The sequence below is a fragment of the Pseudopodoces humilis genome, chromosome 3, assembly GCF_049639895.1.
Source record: "Pseudopodoces humilis isolate 2021_Gansu_Grassland_sample_001 chromosome 3, ASM4963989v1, whole genome shotgun sequence".
NCBI classification, from domain to species: Eukaryota; Metazoa; Chordata; class Aves; order Passeriformes; family Paridae; genus Pseudopodoces; species Pseudopodoces humilis.
The window spans coordinates 52,302,283-52,323,353 of record NC_142202.1 but is presented as its reverse complement, the minus strand read 5'-3'; the positions used below and the strand labels follow the sequence as shown (position 1 = coordinate 52,323,353).

Sequence of the window (21,071 nt, the reverse complement as noted above, 5' to 3'; positions counted from 1 at the left end):
CGAAATACAGACGTACTGCTCAGGCCTCTACAGCATTACTGTCCAAAAAGTTTCAGATAGTTTTATTCTAAATTTTCCCAAACAATTAAAGTAATGACTGACGTTAAAGAAACGACTCCTCAAGTCACTGTCCAGATTAGCATGCATATCAGAAAGCAACATAAAAAGTATCATATTTTATCTCAGTCAACTGAATTTTATCTAGACAACAGAAGTGCTTAAGCATACATTTTTAAGTTTCATATTACCCGTTTCAAATCTGCTGTCAAAGACACTACACACTTTAAAGGATACAACCAGCTAAACTTGAATGCATGCTTATGTTTGGTTTTCTTTTACTCATCTTTTTGCTTTGAATTTAACACTTATTTTAGTCACTCCAAAGCAATGCAGCTATAAGTAACATGGATTTGATCTGGCAGCTTGGAAAGACAGAGATTAGATAAAATATCCTTATTACATATATCAAACATGCTTTATGGTGTACTCAATTATTATGTCACACCAGTTAAAAGACTGTGTATTTGTTCTTTTAAACAGCATGGGGGGGTTTTTAACAATCAAGAGCTCTATAATTGCAGTTGTAGACCTCATAAAGACTCAAAATCCAGTTTTGAAGAGATTTTAATTAAATCCCAAGTCCAAAAAGTCTTCACAACAAAGCAGGCAGGAAAAATATTAGTTGGAAATACAAAGCTCTAGGACAGTAATACCAGAGACAAACCTATAGAGTTTTAATGGCTGAAGAATAAGCTTTTTTCCAGCTTCTTAAAGAGATGGAACAGTTTTGTTCTTTCAGTAAGCCTTCTTGAAAGTTCAAATTATTTAGAATCTCTGCTTCCAGTTTTGGGATCATTGTTGATAAATATTAGTATTTTCTCTTAATTAACCATACATATACAAAATTTTAAGTGTTCACACAGAAGGAGCAAGAACCAATAATCGAGAATACATATAGTAGTCCATATACCGGTGGGGGACTAGATTGTGACACCATCAAAATTACTCCCTCTGAAGTATCAAGAAATGTCTTTTCCAGCACATTTTCAAATTAAATATGAAGGTCCTCAAGGCTCCCTCAGCTTAGACTAAAGTCTCAGATAATACAAATACAAAAAAAAAATATGTATAGAAAAGCCCTTCCAAGTGTGGACCTGTCAGCCTTTTCACATGCTCTCATTTCAGGAGGAAAGCACTAATCTTAGTTACCATTTTAAAGCTATTATACCTATAAAATAATTGTTTGCAATAATAAACGAGCAAGAATTTTAACATAACATCCTAATTCTCAAGTTTTCTACAGTCAGCGTTTTCCAATTCCGATAAACCAAATATTGCAAGACGAATTCTAACTCCTGAGTGGTGCTCACAGTACTTTCTTCAATACTTTGCATACATTGAGCTACTGCATTCATGTTTCAAGCTCCACTGTCTGTAAAATGAAAACAGAGATTCCAACTGTACCAGAAATTGCTAATCTGACACTGAAACAGTGGTTTCATTGTCATGAGTAATGGGATTGAGAATTTCTGTGTAACTCCACTTCCTTAACAGGTACAGTAACAAAGTGTTAGTTCTTTAGGCAAAAGACGTGAATCTGTTGGATTAAAGCTTCATTCTCTCCCTGTAATCAATAACTTGAGGGCCTTCTGTAGATTCTGCACAGCAGTGCTCACATCTTCATACTGCAATGCACTGCCAGCATATTTGCAATATTTTTGAGCTCTGGCAAAGTCCTCTGGAGTCAAGCGGACTTCTCCTGCAAAAACATAAGTATTACAAAGTTAATACAAAGGAAATCTGATTTAAGCATCCTTTCTTACAATTTTTATGTTTTACTTATGTTTGTGGTAATATTATGAAAACCAGGCTAATATTTGTGGTAGTATTGCAAAGACCAAGCTACAATACTTCTGTTCTGTTCTCTTTGTCTTTCCAATCATATGAAGCTTAACTTCTTTGCTATTGAAAAATGTGAGGACCTTTCTAAACACTGGTATTTGCATGACCCAGTGCCTTTCAAAAGTAAGCCAATACCTTTGAGAAAGACCTGCTCTTCATCTAAGAAAGCAAAAGAGAGCTGTTACATGACATTAAGTTAGCTGTAATCATGTTACAACCTACAAGAGACAATGTCAGTGCTTTTTGTGTTTACAGCATAATTACTCTGCTTTCTTCAGGAATAATACATTGTTAGAAAATGTTCGTTCTCAACTGGAATAACTTTTCTGAATGTAGAAGCATTTCTCACTGGTATGTTTTCACACATTTTGTTTCTGTTTTTCAAAATAATTTTTATGTTTCCAATTTTATGTAAAATGTAAGAAAACAAGACTGATGTCATAAAATGTGCCTGTTTTTGTAACACTGTAGAACAAAAAATATTCCCATAATATAGTATAAGCCTACTGTTACTTATTAATCAGAGTATTTTCTTGATGTAAGTTAAAACTTTAGGAATTCTGTAGCAATCAAACACATGCATTCAGTCATTAGAGAAGGCATAGTAGAGACTTATGCCCTAACTGGCAGAAGATTTTATATGTGAATAGTATCACTGATGTGGGTGTAAAATAAAGCACAGCTGTGTTACTGTACCTCCTTCCACCCACAAATTCACTTCAAGTTTTAAGGCCAATCCCATGCTAACCCAATAATCAAAAAATGGACAAATTGTAAAACCTTTACTCAGATTCTTTCAAAACAACTTGTAAATTATAGATATTTATGGGCACAGATAAATAATTATATAAAACACTAAAGATTATGTATATATATTTGATAATTTTCCATACAGTATGGTATAAGCAATAGATTTCATATTAAGAGAAAATGCGCTTTTAAATGCACTGCACATTTTACATAAGATTTAGTTAAACGAAGATTTAGCTTTCTAAGTACATTTTACTTTTAAGCAACAACATGAACATACTTATAGCCATTTTTTATGGCACAATTTCAATCAGCTGGATCCTTTCAAAATAGAACTGTTGTTAGCAATACTGTGAGAATGTTTACTAAAGAATCTCTATTCTTATAATAAAATGTCTATTATATTTGCTTTTCCTTCCCCCAGTCTTACTATTTAAGAACAGCTTTTGAACAAATAAGAAAGAAAACCTGGGAATATTAAAAGCTAGACTGGTCTGCTGGTTTTCAAAACAATCCTACCCAAATAAAAAGCAGAAAGGTAAACACTCTGAAGATTAATTTTATCAATTTTTAAAATATGCTCTAGAACTCTACTAGTTTTCCTTTTAATAACAAAATATAACCATTGAGGGACATAAAAACTTGATGGGCTTGTTATCATTGCAATGTATATTAATTTCACACTTAATAAGTGAAGCCTTATTAAATACCTTAAAATACATACACATGTGAGTAAACACACAAGGGAGTGCATAAATACAGGCACACACCTTGAGTATTTTGTAATCTCAATAAAGTCACTGACTAAAAGCAGCTGGGGTCAATCTGAAACCACATTACCGAACATCTTTAAGAAATTAAAAAGACTAAGTTCCCCTCAAAGTAGCTTTATGCTATGATGCCAAAAGAAACTACAAAATCATTCTTTAAAAACTGGCCAAGGCATCAGTCCAGTATTCAACTAATTTATTGGAAGCAAGCCTAAATTCACCCGTCTAATCTTATTTTTACAGTATGAGCTCTATTAATGTTTTGCTGGCATAAAGCCTTATTTATTATAAAATCTACCTCAGATGCTATTATGACGAAACTTGAGGGAAAAAAAATTAATAATTTTAAATTTATAAACCAAAGTTTATACAGTAAGAGGGTTGATCTTTTGATGTGCTCAGTAGCCTGAGCGCCTATTGAAGTCAACACCTCACAATGGAATAGCAAAATAGAAACAAACCAGTTCTGTGTTCTGAAGTTTTACAAATAATGTACAACTTAACTGTAATGACTGTACTTACATCAAAGGTATAACCACAAAAATTAGTAACCGACTTTGATTTACATATTCGAAGGGTTAAGCAGTTTTGGAGGAAAGGCCCTGGGGGTCCTGGTGGACACCGATTTGCCCATGTGCCAACAATCCACCCTTGTGGCAGAGAGTGACAATGGCACCCTGTGCTGCATTGGGAAAAGCACTGCCAGCACGTGGATGGAAGTGATCCTCTCCCTTCCAGTCACATCTGGAGTGCCATGTCCAGTTCTGGGCTTCTCAGCACAAGAGAGACGGACTGACATCCTGGAGACAGTCCAGCAAAGGGTCACAAAGATGACTAAAGAGAATGGAGCACCTCTCATACGAGAAGCAGCCAAGAAAGCTGGAACTGTTCAGCCTAGAGAAGAGAGCTCGGGGAGATCTTATATCAAGTATATAAACATATGAAGGAAGGGAGAGTATTAAAAGGACAGAGATAGGTTTTTTCTGTGATGCCCAGTGACAAGAACAAAGGCTGAAACACAGGAGGGTCCTGTCTGAACATCAGGAAACAGTTTTTACATTGAGGGTGACCAAGCTCTGGGACAGATTGCCCAGAGAGGTTGTGGTGTCTGTCCCTGGAGAGATTCAAAACCTATTTTTTGAATTAGCAGTGACACTTTATCTCAAACTTCTTCAGTGCAGGAAATGAAACCATAAGAAGACTGCAGAGGAAAAGGGGGAGACACAAAGGACATAGTCCTGAGTGACTGGTTTTACAAGACCTTCCTTGAGCAGAGGGGTTGGACCAGATCATCTGCTGAAGTCCTTTCCAAACTCAAGTATCCAGTGATTTTCAGCTCTAAAAAAGCCCAACAACACTGAGATACAAAAGGTATACTGTATTTATTCTGAAACAGACCTGCTCCCTCTGTTAATCTGAAATTATTAGGACTGTAGTTATATTACTGAAACATGACAGGAAACTGTAACAAGCATTATTAAAATTAAGAGGAACACAAAGTGAAAACGATTTGACTAGAGCTCCTGGAAATCATTCTGGGAAAAAAACAGTTTTAGAAAGTATTGTGCATTTTACATAAATAAATCTGCTTCTCCTTGGAATCCTCCTCTACCTATCACGTTTCTCCTTTTTACCCAAATATAAGGCAGATGATTTATACAAATTGGCATGTAAAAACAGTGATGGAAAAGGTAATAAATGGTTTTTGAAACAAGATACCATTTTTCCCATTAAATCACTTAAAAGATTTGAAATATAAGCACTCAAGGATTTATTTTTAAGATCATGAAAACACATTTAATGTCAAATTATTAATTCTACTTTGTGTGTAGAATATCAAACATTGTACATACAATTACAATGGACAAATGCTTTCTTTATACTATGCCACCTGTAGAAGGGACCATATGGCAATGTAAGAAGATCTTATAAAAACTGTGTAGCACAACTATGAATGCCTTTAGTGTTAGCAAAATCTAAGGGTAATAATTTTCTTAAGAAAACTACAACAGAGGACTGCACACACACATACAAGAAGTTGCATAACTCTACATTCAGTTAGACACATTAACTGATGCTTAAATGTAAAAGCTTTGACACTTTCAAAAGTCAGTGTTAAACTCTGAAACCTCTTTCCACAGGACAGGACAACTATTGAAAGATTTATGCTAACTAAAAATCAAAGAACACCATTCCTTTAACTTAGTCTTCCTTTCATAAAATATTCTACTCCTCTCACCAGAAGTTTTTCTCCCATAACAACATTAATCAAATGGCTTCTCCCATGTTATGGGAAGCAAAGAAAATACATAATTTATCTTTAAAATACACATTTGATCTTACTACAAGAAATAGTCTTGCAGGAATATGTGGAATATCCTGTTTGGCTATGCCTATACTACCACATTCAACACTGCCAAGGAAGGCGTCTCAGCACTCAAACTTGACTGTCTGCAACGTCAAACTGCTGGAACAGATTCCAGTATGGTTTTGGCCCACGCAAAGTAGCACTTTCCCAAACAATTCCTGGGCATGACTTGTGGTCAGAGCAAGCTACAGACCATTCAATATGAGCAGTTGTAACAAGCTACCTCGTTTAGGTTTAAAAGTTTAAAAATATGGATGTGAGAGGTTCTGTGCCAGCTGCTCTCTGTGCCAAATATTCGTAAGCCTGTATAATTTGTTAGCATAGACACAGACATCGTGTCTAAATCATGGAGCAAATGTACCTTGCACAGGATAGCTCTGTGGATCTACTGGATGGAGGGCAGTTCTGATCCCTCCTTCGTGTCCACAGGAAACATCAGTTCCACAGGAACAGTACATACCTCAATACGCAGCAAGTATCTAGCCCAGATAAGGATACTGCAGCTCAGGCACTGGGGAGGGCTCCTGGTTCCCCCAGTTTTGTACATCCATTAACAGACACAGGCATTTCTCAATCTACTTTTGGGTTAGAGAACAAGGCCATTGTTGGCACAGAAAGGATTCCTCAGCAGCATGAGGAAAGAATGCACAACAGGACAGCGACAGGCAAGGACAAACACTTTGCGCTTCTTAAATCCACACATGCAAACAAAACTGTCACTGCACCTCTGCTGACACATCCCCTGTGCCCTCTGAGACTCCTGCATAACTACAGTGTGTTTTCTAAGCTTTCAAACCAACAATCTATATGACCTTTATCATCTCTCTGGGTGCTTTGCAGCACTCCCTCATAAGAATGTAACACTTTGAGCTGTAACAGACCCAAACTTGTAGTGACACAACAGATGTGGAGAGGAGGAATGCAGGCATGCAAATACACAGGTTAGATCAAGTTAAGAAATTTATCATGGTGCTTAGCAAGGGTCTTAATCTCTTAATTACACAGTATTACCTATTAGGCATTCTCATAAACCTACTTAATTCCTACTTATTTATGTACTTACTAAACCAGGTTATCTCAGGTAGGTGGTAAGAGGGAGCAATGAACTGATACTATTCAGATACTGAACAATGGAATGTCTTACACTTTATAAGAAATTTAAGTTTCAATTTATAATAAGTTTCAAAATTATAATATTTTTGACAACATTTTGAAATAAACATTCAAACTGAGAAACAGTGATTACTGAAATTTTCAGAGTAGTTACAAAAAACCTGGTACAGTGACTGTCTAGAAGATCATGATAAGCTAGTTAAACATGAAAGCTTTGCTTCCAAACACCACAAAATTTGCCTTCCAACTAGCAGTTACTATGGCAAAGCTTAAGTAAAGCCTTGAGCCATTTCAGCTGAGGAGCTACCAAAGCCCCCGCAGCAGTCCCCAAAACTCAAAAACTGTCATGAAGTTTAAATGTTACAGCTACAGGTCTGAGGTGCTGTTTTTGATAAAATGAAATTTTATCAAAAAATGAGATATTAGTGCCAGCTCAGCTGGCCAGAGCATGGTACCAAGGTAGTGGGTTCGATCTCTGTATGGGCCATTCACTTCAGAGCTGGGCTCAATCCTTCACCTCAGTTTATCCTGTGATTACAATAATATGCCAGAAAAACTATAGCACCCGTTGTACCTTTTGCTCTTCAGGAGAATACTAAAGGTTAGTATGTCTCTACCAATGGCAAATTTTGCTGGTTTTATGGCATCTTTTATAAAAATGGCTCTCTAATATAATAAAATGGAAATATCCTTACGCGTTCTTTATGCCAGCATGCTAAAACCAAGTTATACAGTGAATTCCTACTATAGCATTCAATTGAAGCAAAACTGCTTTTTCAGCAAAGCTAGTTTAGCACAGACACACTCTTCAACAACATAATAAAGTAACTAAATATTCGTAAGTTATAAAATACAAGAACATACCTAACTAAACTTCGTAGTCATAACAGGCAATGTTTTACTGTGGTTAGTACTAGAACTTAAAATAGCAATTATGTATAATATTGTATACTAATATATACTACTAGCTGATCCCTGATGAGGAGAAACTGTAGGAGAGAATATGAACAGATTTCGTACCAGGACTTCTAGACCTCCTCCTCACTCAACATCCACGTTATATTGCCAACAAAAATCTGATTATTACAAACAGATGTAATTTATGGGGTTTTTTTACACTATTTTCTCTACTCCATGGAAAAAAAAATAAATCTTAGAAAACACTTAACTCTTTGTCCAAACATACATGAGTGTTCAAATTAGAATCTAGGATGATTCCAGCTTTATTGTCAGTTACTACTCTTCCACAGGCCATGGTTTCCCTAAGTTTAGCCCCTATGTGTACACTTCAAAGCATGGAATTTGCAAGCAGACATTAAATATGTAAGATACAGGTTATCAGTGATTTCAACATCAAAGATATCTTAGAAGATAAAAGCCTTGATTAAATGTTGCATCAAAAAAATATCATCAGCAGTGCCTTACAAATTGTTTCATTTAACACAGTTACTATTCATAGCCAGGAAGCACACCCTATTATTCTGCACAAAAACACAACTTGAATGTTTTATGAATTATTTTATGAAATTAGTAAGTAACTTACATGCTGATCCTGTAGAATTAATTTTAAGTAAAGGGAATGTGTATTAATTACAGAAAATATAAATTAAAGCTTTGAATATAGGCTTTGCAAACTATATCAGAATTTACCTGAGAAGCAATAATATAAATAATAAAAAGCCATACACAGTGGTAGGCCATTGGTTCAAAGTAGTCTGACAGACAACACTACATTGTAACAGCTTTCAGAAACTACTAAAACCTTACAACACAATGCTTAGATGTTGTCCATTATTTTTAAAATTCTGGAAGAGCATTCAGATAATAGTGACAAAGATTTCTAGAACTTCTTCCTTCGGTCCAGGGGAGACACAGAGGACACAGCATGTCCATGTACAACAATACAAATGCCCCAAGCTTACCTGCAGACTGAGCACTGTAAAGGGAAGGATCAACTAGAGGAATACTCTGAGCAGCAGGCTGAATGGTGTTACTTGTCACTCCTTCAAATCAATGCAGAAAAATGGACTTGGATTATTTTTACTTAATAGCTTTAAAAGTACGCAAAAACCCAGAACAGATACACCTTACGATTTCCAAATTAAGCAGCTGATAGCGTACTATTTCTGAAACTGTTTAACAAGCAATTTTAATGCTTTCACTTCAAATATGGATGTTTTAGAAAATAAAACAGAAGAATGTACAGACTGTCATACATTTTACCAGTACAGGATTTCACAGAAATTTAATTGCAGGCATTAAAAAAATAAGAAAATACTAGTGTAAGAGATACTGGTTACCCTGAAGCATTAAGGAAAACCTGCTAAAGAAAAGTGTGAGTAAACTTTTATATTTGAAACTTAAATTCTACATTCTAATACCAGAGGCAGTCTATATTATTGTACTTTTGAAGCCCAGTGTCAGTCTCTTCACACTTGCAAACTATCTCCTTCCCAATTCCTTTGAAAACAATTAGTGAGAATAAAAAAAACTAGCTAAGTTTAAAAGGGAAATAATGGTGCCAGAAGAAGAAACAGCACCATATGCTGTACCTGCATTCCCATTTTAGGTACACTCATTTGCTTTGATCCAAAACTGTATTTTTGCAGTATGTCCTGAACATAGCATGAAGTTGTTTCTATAACATCTGCTGTCTAGGAAGAGGGTATAACCACTTTTCTAAGTTACATCACCCCATTGAAAGATTGGTGGGGTTAAAACTATGTAATGCACAGAATTAATGTATTCCAACAAGGTATGTACTCTGTGATTTTCAGATCTGGTAAAAAAAAAACAACATATGCTCCCTCCCAGACCCAAAAAAACCCCACCTATCTGAAGGATTTCCCTTTGTTAAAGTTGAAAAAAAGAGCATCCTGAACTCTTCATAGGGTGAAGCATTTTTTAAATGAGAAAGTAAAAGAAAAGGAAGGATTGTGTGACAAAAATATCTTGTATGTTCGATAATATAAAAATGTATCTGAACAATAAATGATCACCAGGATTGAAATAGAGATTTTAATTTTTTTAGTCTTATTTATCATTAATTAATAATTCTACTCTATGATTGTTATAAAAAGGCCTCATAAGGTAAAAAAGTTGCATTCACCAATCACTTAATACTTTTATTTATTTATTTATTTTTAAAATAAATACAGCATCTGGGAATGAACTTGGAATTTTGATGTTGGTCCAAAAATTACATGTAATAAGAAGGATGTAGGAGCCAATATATTTAGCCATAGGGACAATATTTTCATTAATAATATTGTCCGAAGTCAATGACACTAAAGCACTTGCATGGAAAAGGGGCACAAGCCAAACCAAACCAGTATGAACGGTACATCAGGCATGACTGCTACAAGGCCATAACAATTTCAACAATGTGCTGGATAAGCTTCCACATGAAGAACAGCAGCCTATCTGCACAGGCTACATATGAACTGAAGTAATATCATTCCATCTATAAAGTAAAATATTCAAATTGTGCTTTACAGTACAGATGTTGCAATTCAACATCATTTTACTGATTTAAGAGAAGACATAAATTCTGTCTGCAGGAACAGTCACTTTCTTAGTCCATACATGTCCTCTCTAAAAGTGCTCCCAACTATCATTTCCATATTTTAAAAAAATAGTAAAAAATATTTCCAGTGGCATTTTTACAATTTTAGCTTATGAAGATGCTTTTACCACACAATCCTGTGTTATTCTACTTCATATGTGATGGACTAGAATTTGGGCAAAAATTCTTTCCCCAGTAAAGGCATGATTTCTCAGATGTGATTTGGACATACCTGTGTTATGAGGTACTTCAGCTGGAGTGTTGGCTGGTGCATGGGCACCTGGTGGTATATGTATGCCAGTGTAATTACTAGTCGGTATGTTGTTAGCTTCATATGTAGATGATGATGATGGAGTTGCTCCACTATGGGCAGAAGATGACCCCGCTTCTTCCCTTTCAGCATCTGCTAAAATGACACAAAATAGGAATTACTGCAACTATTATGTATAAACACTTGAATACTTTGGCTTTTCTTAAAACCTCCTTTCAAATTTTTATTGCCAAAAAAATTGTGACCACAGTGTGTGACATAAAAAAATCAACCCAAACCACATAGGGTTGATTTAAAAAGGTAAAATGCAATATACCATACAATAAAGATCTAGAAACTCACATATTTCCAAAGATCTCTTCTGTTCAACTTGAAGAATCATTTCCTTACTTGTCTGAATATAAGCTGTCTCATTAGAACAATTTGTTATACCTTCATATTCTGCATCCATAGAAGTTGAACAAGTTACTACAAATAGGCATTACAAATCTACATTTTAACGTATACATGAACTAGAATATGGAAAATTATATTTGCCTTACAAACTCTTCATAAAAGGCTAGACAGTGCCAATTATTTTATCCCAAATCAAACCACAGATAAATAAGAATGAAGAGGAGCTTTGAGAAAGTAATACCAAACAAGAAATTAATGCAGCTTAGCCAAGTCATATTTGCATCTAGAACAGCTAGAATACATAATGAGCTATAAGAACAATGAGGTACAATATATCCCACAGCATGTACAAAGAACATACACATTTTTTAATCTAGTCATATTCTTAAGTTTCTGGTCTACTTTATTTAATATTACTCTAAAGGCTAAGGATCCAGTCAATTCAGAATGTATGGTTGATTCCTGCTCTTTCATTTGAATTCAGTTCAGTTTAAAACAACTAATTTTCATTTACTGTGTATGTGTTCACCTGTATCCATGGTGTCAGATCGAACAAGCAGTTTTGGGAATTACTTATTTAACAGCCAGTGCTTGAAAGCAAACAGTAAAATACGGGTGGATAAAACTTGTATGTGTGTAGAGCTGGCAAAAGAGATATTTTTTAAGAAATCCACATTCACCTTCAACATCATAAGACTATGTGTTCTGCAAACACTTCCACTGCTTCCATAATTAAATGGTCGACTATTAAAAATATTACTATTATAAATATCAGAATTGTTTCCCATGTAAGTCCCTCTTCCTCCCAGAAAAAAATTCACATCCTACCTTTATGAAAAATGCCTAAATTTCTAATTTGCAATACAATTTACTTAAAAAAAAGCTATAAAGCAGAGTAATATCAAGTATAGTTATTAGGGCATTTTTAGTGGACTGTAATAAATACACTCCGGTTTCATGGCACAATTTCTGACACATGTAGATGAAAACCTGACAGGTTTCTGGAAGACAAAGAATATTTTAAGGTGCCAGATTTTTCTTTTGCTGTATTTTTTGTTAGTAACTCATACTGCAATATTGCATGGCTAAAATGGATGGTAATAAAATTAATGTCTGAAAACTGGCAAAAAGAAGGTGAGATGCAAGAATAAATGTGGCATAACTTTTAAGTAACATGGTAATGATAGGAAACCATTGTTTGAATGCTGTCTATTCCACTGATTTTGTTGTTAACTAAAAAAAAAAATATTATAAAAGTTTCACAAAATAAAATGAACAAAAATAGAGGCTTACTATACATAAAATGAACAAAATAGTTACACGCAACACTCATCATGCAGTCTGAAGGTGAGGCTACTGAATATTACTTGGAGCACCGTTACCAATAATTTACAGCTTGGTCAAATTGTAGCCATAAAGTTGGATTATCCAAACTGGGGTCTGCTTGAAATTAGGATTTTGGGAAAGTTGTTGTAAAAATTACTAAGCAACTTTTGAGAATGAAGCACTGAAAACATGCTTCCACTGTGCTTAGTATCTCAGTTATGAGAAATTACCTGTATACTCATGCCCATATTTAATCTGTTAATGCATTTATTCCTTTATTCTGCCCCTTGCACCTTCCTGTTGCCCTAAACTGGATCTCAAGGCACATTCTGATTTCCTTCTCTGCACTAGGATTACAACCTCACATACTTGTATCTCTCTGGCACTGCTCCCATTTTCTCCCCAAGCCATTCCCAGTTTCAGCTTCCAACTTCCTCACTGCATAGCTCAGGGTCTCTACTCCTGTAACAATGCAATGCTGTGGGCAACACTGGCCACAGAAGACATGAACTCAAAGGGTTAAAGTCTGGCAATGATTAAAAACAACCAAAAAAAGTGTTAGAAGTGCTCACCACCCATAGTAACAGTGCCTGCAAGAGGCAAATTCACAAATAGGCAATCTGCTTTTTAATCAGGTGTACGTATCAAAAGATTAAGCTCTTTTCTGAGCTTGCTTTGATTTGCTCATTGTGCAATTGGCCAATGTTAAAATTGTATTAAACATGAAAGTAATTTTGTTTAAGTTAACTCTTAGGTTTTTAAAGTGCCCAAATATAAAAGCATTGTAACTATTCTTCCTGCAAAGCAAATATTTAAAATATTCTTTATCCAAGACTAAAGTATTAGAAAAATTTTAAGATACCCACTCTCAATATTTGTGAATAGTTTTTAACAGTAGTGCCAGATAAAAGGATTTCAGGTTGCTATAAAAGAACATTTAAGTCAACAGAGGTTTTAAATTCTATGGTTAGAATGTCCGTAAGTAAAAAAAAAAAAATCTTTCCCAGGGAATAGGAAAGAATTCTAGAAAATTATTTTCTCATTCTGCAGCAATAACCTAGAATTCAAAGTTCCTTACAATTTGCTAAAAGATGCTGAAGCTAGGCTGTGAAACAATGACACAATTGTTTTACACTTAATTTCAGCTCCAGCTGAAATTGTTTTACATTTCATTTCAGCTCTTGTCTTGGAACCACACCAGCTTTTGTGCTTGAATCCCAGCATAATGAATTCACAAGATCTTTAAATTTTATGCAGAGCTACAGTATACCCAGACAACCTGCTTGTGTTTTTTAAAAATTATTTATTTACTGAAGGCAAGCCTTTGTGAAATAATCACCCCAGCCCCATAACCAACCATCCAAAGACACTTTTATATAAACAGAGGATTCTCAAGGCTTAATGGTATTCCCTTTCCTAATGCAAGCAAGCATCGATCATGACTTAATTTCAGCAGCTCAGTCCACCAAATATGAAATTAGCAATGTTTTTTACGGAGTTCAGAATCCTCCAGTTCTCTGGAATCCTATTTTTAACGAGTTCAGAGAATTATAATTTATCAATTTAATTTTTTGTCCTTTGTCTCATTCTGCTGTGCTGTTTCTCTTTTGCTTGAGATGTTGCTAAAAGATCCACAATGTAAGGTTCTATTCGAACACTACTTTTAAAAAACAAATGATCATTTATTTTTTTCCACTCCATTGAGAAATTAATTCAAAAATCCATCAACTTTTCCCACACTGTTCTTTTTACTAGTTGGAACTATTAAGGTTTTCTGAAATTCTGTAATAGAAATGTAGCCTACATATTATATATTGCAATGAACATGATTACATTTAATGTATTTACTATGGCTATTCAGGAACTTCTTTCTTATTTTCATTTTTTTTCCATTAGTGTAAAATCTTCTTGGATGATCTAGGGCTAATGCTAAGTAACCTTTATGTGTACTCTAGGACTTGTATTCCAACTGCATTAATAAATTAAGCATGTAATTTTAAGGTTTCCATGGTGGCATCCTGACAAAAGCATCCATAAATCCAACAGTAGAACTGCATAAAGCATGCCTATGTTACTGTAAAAACATCTCCAAGAGTTACAGTATGGTTTTCAAGAATCACAAAAAAAATAGCACTTTGGAAAAAAATGGTAATTTGTCAAGCTACAGAGACCTAGTTTCACTCTGTTTAAACAGACTTTTTCCACATGCTAGGGAAGGAAGAAAATGAGCAAGCAGAAAGGAATGGGGAAGGTCCAGTCGTACATTCAAACAATACTGCTTTTCTTCTTATGATGCACAAAGAGGAACTGAAACTCTTTTGTACTGATTCTTCTCATAAAAATTAATTTGCATAAAATTTTTGTCTTGATTATGTGAAACATTATGGACACCTACATTATGGAGTTAACTGTAAAAAATACCGTCAGCATAAAAAAACATCAACATGTATTTTTCATTTTAATTTCTCAGAAAATTAGGAGTGCGAGAAATAATCTCTCTACATGAAATACAATTCAACAACAGAATAAACAAACAAGAAACACTGCCAAGCTATAGCTCTTGCAGGCTCCCTATTAAAAGGGATATTAAAATTTTGATTCACTCAGCATTGTGTCCCTTTTAAGCTGTATGTAGACATAACCTGGTAATGAAAGCAAAAGTCTTCACCAATTCCCATTACCACCTGTAATGAACTGCAACGAATACCACGGATTTGAGGAAAGCCTCAATTCTGCTTTCCTTCCTACAAGTTTCTTTTGTAGTCTTGAGCAAGTTAGTTACCTCTGTGCATTAATAAAATGAAGAAAGAGCCTATTTGTTGCTTTTGAGAAATAATTAGCTTCTCAAAGTTGCACACATGGATTTTTAGCAAAAGCTTTGTAATGTTTATTTAGAAATTCTATTTTTGCAGTTGTTTAAAATTCATAGTTCGCTTCACATACTCAGGTCAGCTTTACCACACTACGAGCCAGACCACTAAAAGAGCACTCATTTAAAGCTGAAAATATTTAACTGAGCTATTCATTGCATTCAATGTAACAGGAGATTTTTCTATCATGTTACATTCTCTATTAAATCCCCATTCTGTTGTAATTTGACAAAGATGAGGTGATGTCTGCAGTTGGAGTTGCATCGTAAGAATCTCTTGCTACAGTTACATGGACAGTTAAGAAAACTGCCTTGGAAAAGACTGTATGTTGAAGAAGAAATTGGTATGCTAATGCTTCGCTTCAAATAGAGCTGTGCCTAGACTGGAGCACATTTCAACAGTTAAGATACCCATTCCAGTGTTGAAGTCTGTAGGGTGCCTTTAGGATACGAAGGCATAATAACAAGAATAAATATGTAGCTTGGAAACAGAACTATCATACTCTGTGTTTGTTCACAAATATTTAAATTTACTTATGTTGCAGTGTTTCTGTACTAATATAGACTACTAATATATAAACAGTGTTTTATTCAGGAAACTGCAAATAAATTATATTTGGCACCAAAGCTCTTAGACACGATAAAGATAATAAACTGAAATAGAGGTTCGGTACACATACTTAAAAAAAAAAAAATCATGATAGTATCCTTTCTTTTTTTTAATATAACACTGTCTAGGACTTATAAATTACAATGTGGAGATGCATCAAAATGTGAGACTGCATGATGAAAAGATTGAGAGCCAGAAGAGAAACTAGTTTTCTAATGTTTTGACATGTTTAAAACAAAAGTAATGAGTAGAAAATTACAAACCTGTTTGTAACTTACTGGAAGTAAATTACAAGCTCAGACTTCAAAGTCCACTCAGGTATAGACCCCAAACACAAATGAATGCAAACAAATAATTACTTTTATGTGTATATACATTTGTATTCCATATGCATGCACTATAAATACACTGGTCATCTATATTAATATATACGTTCACAAAACTTTATGTAGCCCAAGAAGGTGGCTCTGCAGGTTAAATACAATACTCAACAAGTTGATCTTTTCCTTTTGCACTGTAGATTTGCTTATTGACCCTTTTTATTTGGAGAAATTTGTATTACTAAATCCAAGCTTGAGATAACTAACCCTAACAAGCCATGAAGTCTCACATGAAAGCTCAGAAGAAAGTTACAAATTATTTGATGGTCTCAGTCATTCCACTAGGTATGTGAAGAATGATACACAGAGGCTGCCACTGTGCAGAATTAGTCTGTTTTAATCAGCATAGTGAAAATACACATTCCAATGACATCCTATTTCACAAGAGATCAACCTCTGAAATTTGAATTCAATCTGCATTGAGGAGAAAAGCAAAGAAACTGCTCACTATCAAGACCAATGAAACTGATCACTATCTAAAGCAGAACAACTTGTTCTGATACACATTCAGTTTGGTTAAGTGCATGTCCTTGGAAATCACCTCCTTAACTGTTACATAAAGTGGGAACCTCAAGGAATCCTGTACAAGGAGCTCAGGTAGCCAGAGGGAGCAACTGAAAACACAAGGAAAAGGAGGATGAGTGAGAAAGAGGCAGAAAATCCAATTCAGTAGGAGTAGGCCATCAACCTGTTTTGAAACTGATGTTATTACACAGGAAAAAGGGGTTGTCTCACAAGCAGGTCTCTGCTTTGAAGCCGAATTCACTTGCAATCAGTCCATTTTTAACTCCTGCTTAACTTCTGAGAGTGGATAAACTGGCAAAGGGATCATAAATTTACAAAATAGATTTAAAATAAGGATATGGTTAGGGTTAAAGAAATGTATGGCTCTGGCCCAAAGCTGAAAATGCCTTCTTAGAGAGTAGCTGTATTCAAAATAATAATCTCCACTACGAAGAAAAGAATATTTTATTAAATAAGTCAATCACACAGTAAGGTCCAATAAAAATAACAGCAGGAGAAGCTAAAATGAAGTAGAAGGCAGCCCACTGTGAATGGAACATCAAGTGGGTAAGCTGTACTTCCTGAGGGGTGCTCCCTGAAGAATGGTGCATACCACCAATTCACCTTGGCACATCCTTCTGCTCTCTTAAAAAGAAAAGGGGAAACACGTACCAAAACTCTCTCCTTCCATTCCAATGGGGCCAGGCTGAGGAGTCTCTCCATTCTTTAAGCAGTTATGAATGTATGCTGCCTTCCACCTGGCGTACTTCCTGTGCTGGGCGTTCTGGGGGAGGGAAAAGGCCAGCCATTTTAACCACTCACTTCTGCAAATTAATGCATTCAAAACAGAAATATAAACATCTTTTCCACCTTCTCTGCTGTCATTTGACACCCTTTTAAAGATAAACAACATGTATAAAATTAACAGGTGAATTAAAAAAAAAAATTAAAATAACAGCTCTAACAAGATCTCAGCATGAAAGGAAAATGTGGAGCTCTTCAATTAGCACAGCGTATCAGGAAAAGGAAATAAATTATACCAAGAACATCTAGTATGAAAGGCACAGCACTGTCTAGTAATTATTGACATGAAATAAAGAAGAAAGCTTCCTATAAATTTAGATGATTATTTACTTTAGATTTAAATATTTGAAACTTAAAATGCTACTATGCTGCTGATCAGAAATATGAAATCTTTTCTCATTATATTATTTTATAATTTTAAATTGTATTTAAAAGCATGAATACGGAAAGGCTGATGTAACTGCAGATTAATGTGACTTGTTTGTAATATTCTATGACATTAAGATTTTCCATTTTGTTTTTCAAAATATACTTTACTGTTCCTAGGTACAACTTTAAACATGTCAAAACATGGAAAGGAAGATTGGCCACTTTGTATCTCCTGGGACTATTACAATAGTGTTTAATCCAGAAAGAACTGTCAATTGATGCAAGAAATATTAAACTGATTATGCAAATCAACTACTTGTCAAAGGTTGTATGGACAACAACCAGTTCTGACAGTTATGAGGTAATATAAATCAAGGAACAAGGCTGAATATAAACAGATGAGAAATGTGGAAGGATGAGTGGAATAATTTGCCCAAATGAACAATGCAAATTGGGATAGCATGCTTCACACCAACACCAACATTTTAAAAATTAATTAAAAAAATTATTTGGAAATTAAATCCAAAGTTTCTAAGGAATTAATAAACTGAAATTCAATACTGTACTTCACAAAGCCTATTGCACAACACAACACAAAAGGTATCTCTAGCAAGATCCCTTGCTCATATTTAATACATTGTATCACCCAGGATGCTCAGGAAATCCAGGAGAAAGATCTAGTCTTCATTTTTGAAAACAAGATATTCTCCAGAAAAAAAGCCTATTCTGATGACATATTTATTAAAACACATTCACTCTACCTGAAAAAGGAAAAGTGCAGTTGGAAAATATGGCTTTCTGTTAAACTTCGTTCTAATAATCACTTCTGGTCAGTCAGTGTTACAAATTAAATTCTTTCATTTTTAACAAACACTCTAGAAGCCACAAAATACAGAAAACACATACCCAGAGTATTCTACTTTTAGGAAAGATTATTATGCAATATTTAAGAGCCTGTACATCTCCCCTCCATTCTAACATGGCGATTATTTACTGGAAAAGTGTGGAGATGTTGTTGTAGCAGGTATTGCCAGGAACTGGCAACTCAGCATGGCAGGAGTGGTGAGGAGAGGCCAGGGCTGCCCCACACTGGATAAAACCAGCTCCAGTGCTCCCACCTTGGGACACAGTTGAGGCCCTCGGACAGCTGGTGGTGCCCTTGGGAGAGCTTATTTGAGGGAGGGCCAAGCACCTCCAACCCCCACACCCAAGATGCTGGAGGGAGAGAGGAGAAGGCAACAAAGTGTTTGATGTCTGTCCTGCATCCTGACTGCAAAGCTTATCATTCCAGAACTCAGAAGTGAAATGCTGTTTGTTTTGGTTTGTTTGCAGTGCTGCCCCTTTTCAGAAGGCTGCCCTGTTGAATGAATGCTACTACATGAAAAGTAAATTAAAAGAATGCTGCTGTCACAGAGCTTCCTACTGCTCTGATCTAAGCTGTGTCTTGTAAAACACATCTTCCAGAAAATCCTTCTGCCTAGTTCTTGCATGGAGATATAGAACAACCACTCTTCATCTGTGACACAATCCATTCATACCAACCAATAATCAATCACTCACCATTTAAAAACATACATATGCTAAACACCCATTTTCTGATTCTCAGTGTCAAATATCTGCATTCTATGCCTTCTGCTGTTGATTTAAAAGCCTTTCAATAGTTGATAGTCCATATATATGAATTTCAATTATCTACTGAGAAAACAGGCAGATGTCATCCTCTGAGTGTATTTCTGAGTCTGAGTGGCTGACATAAACTTCTGCAAAAGTCTAAGACAGTCAAGTCATACTTCTCCCATCATCCCTTTACATGAGAATGAATAAGGAAACTGTTGAAATATAATGATGCTATACAGAAGAGCAAATATTTTCTGTATTTCTTGTACACCCTCTTTTACTGTCGGTGTTCATCAATCAAACAAAATGAGAGAATTCTGCTTTTTTCCAATTACAAAGCATTTCTGTCCTTGCAGCATCAACAATAAAAACCCCCAGCACAAAGTAGAAAATGTACCACTGCTAGCATTCTGCACTGACATTTGTAACAACTTCTTCCATCTTCAAAGCAGGATTGCTTCAGGTATTCTAAGGACTCAATTGTCAGTGCACTGTCCTGTGCACAGGATTCCTACAGATTAAGATTGTTTTTTTCAGTCCAATGTGCAAATGTGCATTCACTCTCTGGCTCTAGGAAATATTACTACTGGATCTAGGAAAGGATGTCAGGGTGCAGAGCAGACAGTTTTAGGAGGACACATCAAAGAGCAAACTTACTTGTGCCTCTCTATAAGATGGAAATTTTGGATTGGTAGTCTCAGGCTACAGAAGACAGAGAATCTTGAAAGAACTCTTCACCAAGCATTTTTCTTGGGTAAGACCTATCTTTAGTATCTACACTTACATCCTATAGTATTCAAGAAGTGCACCACTATCAAAACCATGCTTTTACCTTCTTTCTAATGTTTACAAATGAAAGTAGCCACAACAACTACATTTGAAACTGATCAAGTATGACTGCACTTTAGGCACACTTAACAGATTAGGGGATTTACAAACAGGTTGTCAAGCCTGTGAATTTCAAGCAGGACATGGAAAAAAATGAAGGTGTCCCAAGCTAGGAACCTTGCATAATTTTTCCCCTATAAGCACTCCCACTTGCTCAATATAACGCTATGTATCCCACAGTACCAATCAAAATTTGAATTTCTAAATGGTACTTGTCATGAAGCATCTTCTAACAGATGTCTAGTATTTCATCTACAATTTATCTAAAATACTTAGCATGATTCTTTATGGTTTACTAACAAGTATTTGGCTACACTACTAGAACCTATGTTCTTTGAAATTCATATTCACGACTTACAATAGCAACGTCTGTGCTTGGAAAAGCAATCAGAAAATACACTCATATGCCTAACACTTACCTCTTCAGAGAGCTCCCCAAATACCGTTAGAACATCTATCAGGAGACTTGCAGTATAAAAGGACTTTATCATGTTTCTGCAAAAAAGAAAGCATTTTGCTAACCTGGTAACGTCAGTCTCTCAGAATCACATTTTAGGACTTGTAATCTT

General features: G+C 35.2%; 1 protein-coding gene across 2 annotated transcripts in view; it reads right to left on the bottom strand.

Annotated features, from left to right (window-relative positions):
* Positions 1–606: 606 nt before the first annotated feature.
* VTA1 (vesicle trafficking 1) overlaps positions 607–21,071 on the bottom strand; it is a 37,595-nt gene continuing 17,130 nt past the window's right edge. Inside the window, exons 4-8 of one of the 2 annotated variants that reach the window (XM_014263567.2) lie at positions 20,922–20,997; positions 17,497–17,608; positions 10,701–10,874; positions 8,826–8,906; positions 607–1,759 (exon numbers count right to left, since the gene is read on the bottom strand). In XM_014263567.2, coding sequence (XP_014119042.2) covers positions 1,614–1,759; positions 8,826–8,906; positions 10,701–10,874; positions 17,497–17,608; positions 20,922–20,997 — 589 coding nt within the window. In that variant the 3' untranslated portion in view covers positions 607–1,613. The remainder of the gene's footprint in view (positions 1,760–8,825; positions 8,907–10,700; positions 10,875–17,496; positions 17,609–20,921; positions 20,998–21,071) is intronic. The other variant, XM_005518446.3, reaches the window with a different exon arrangement.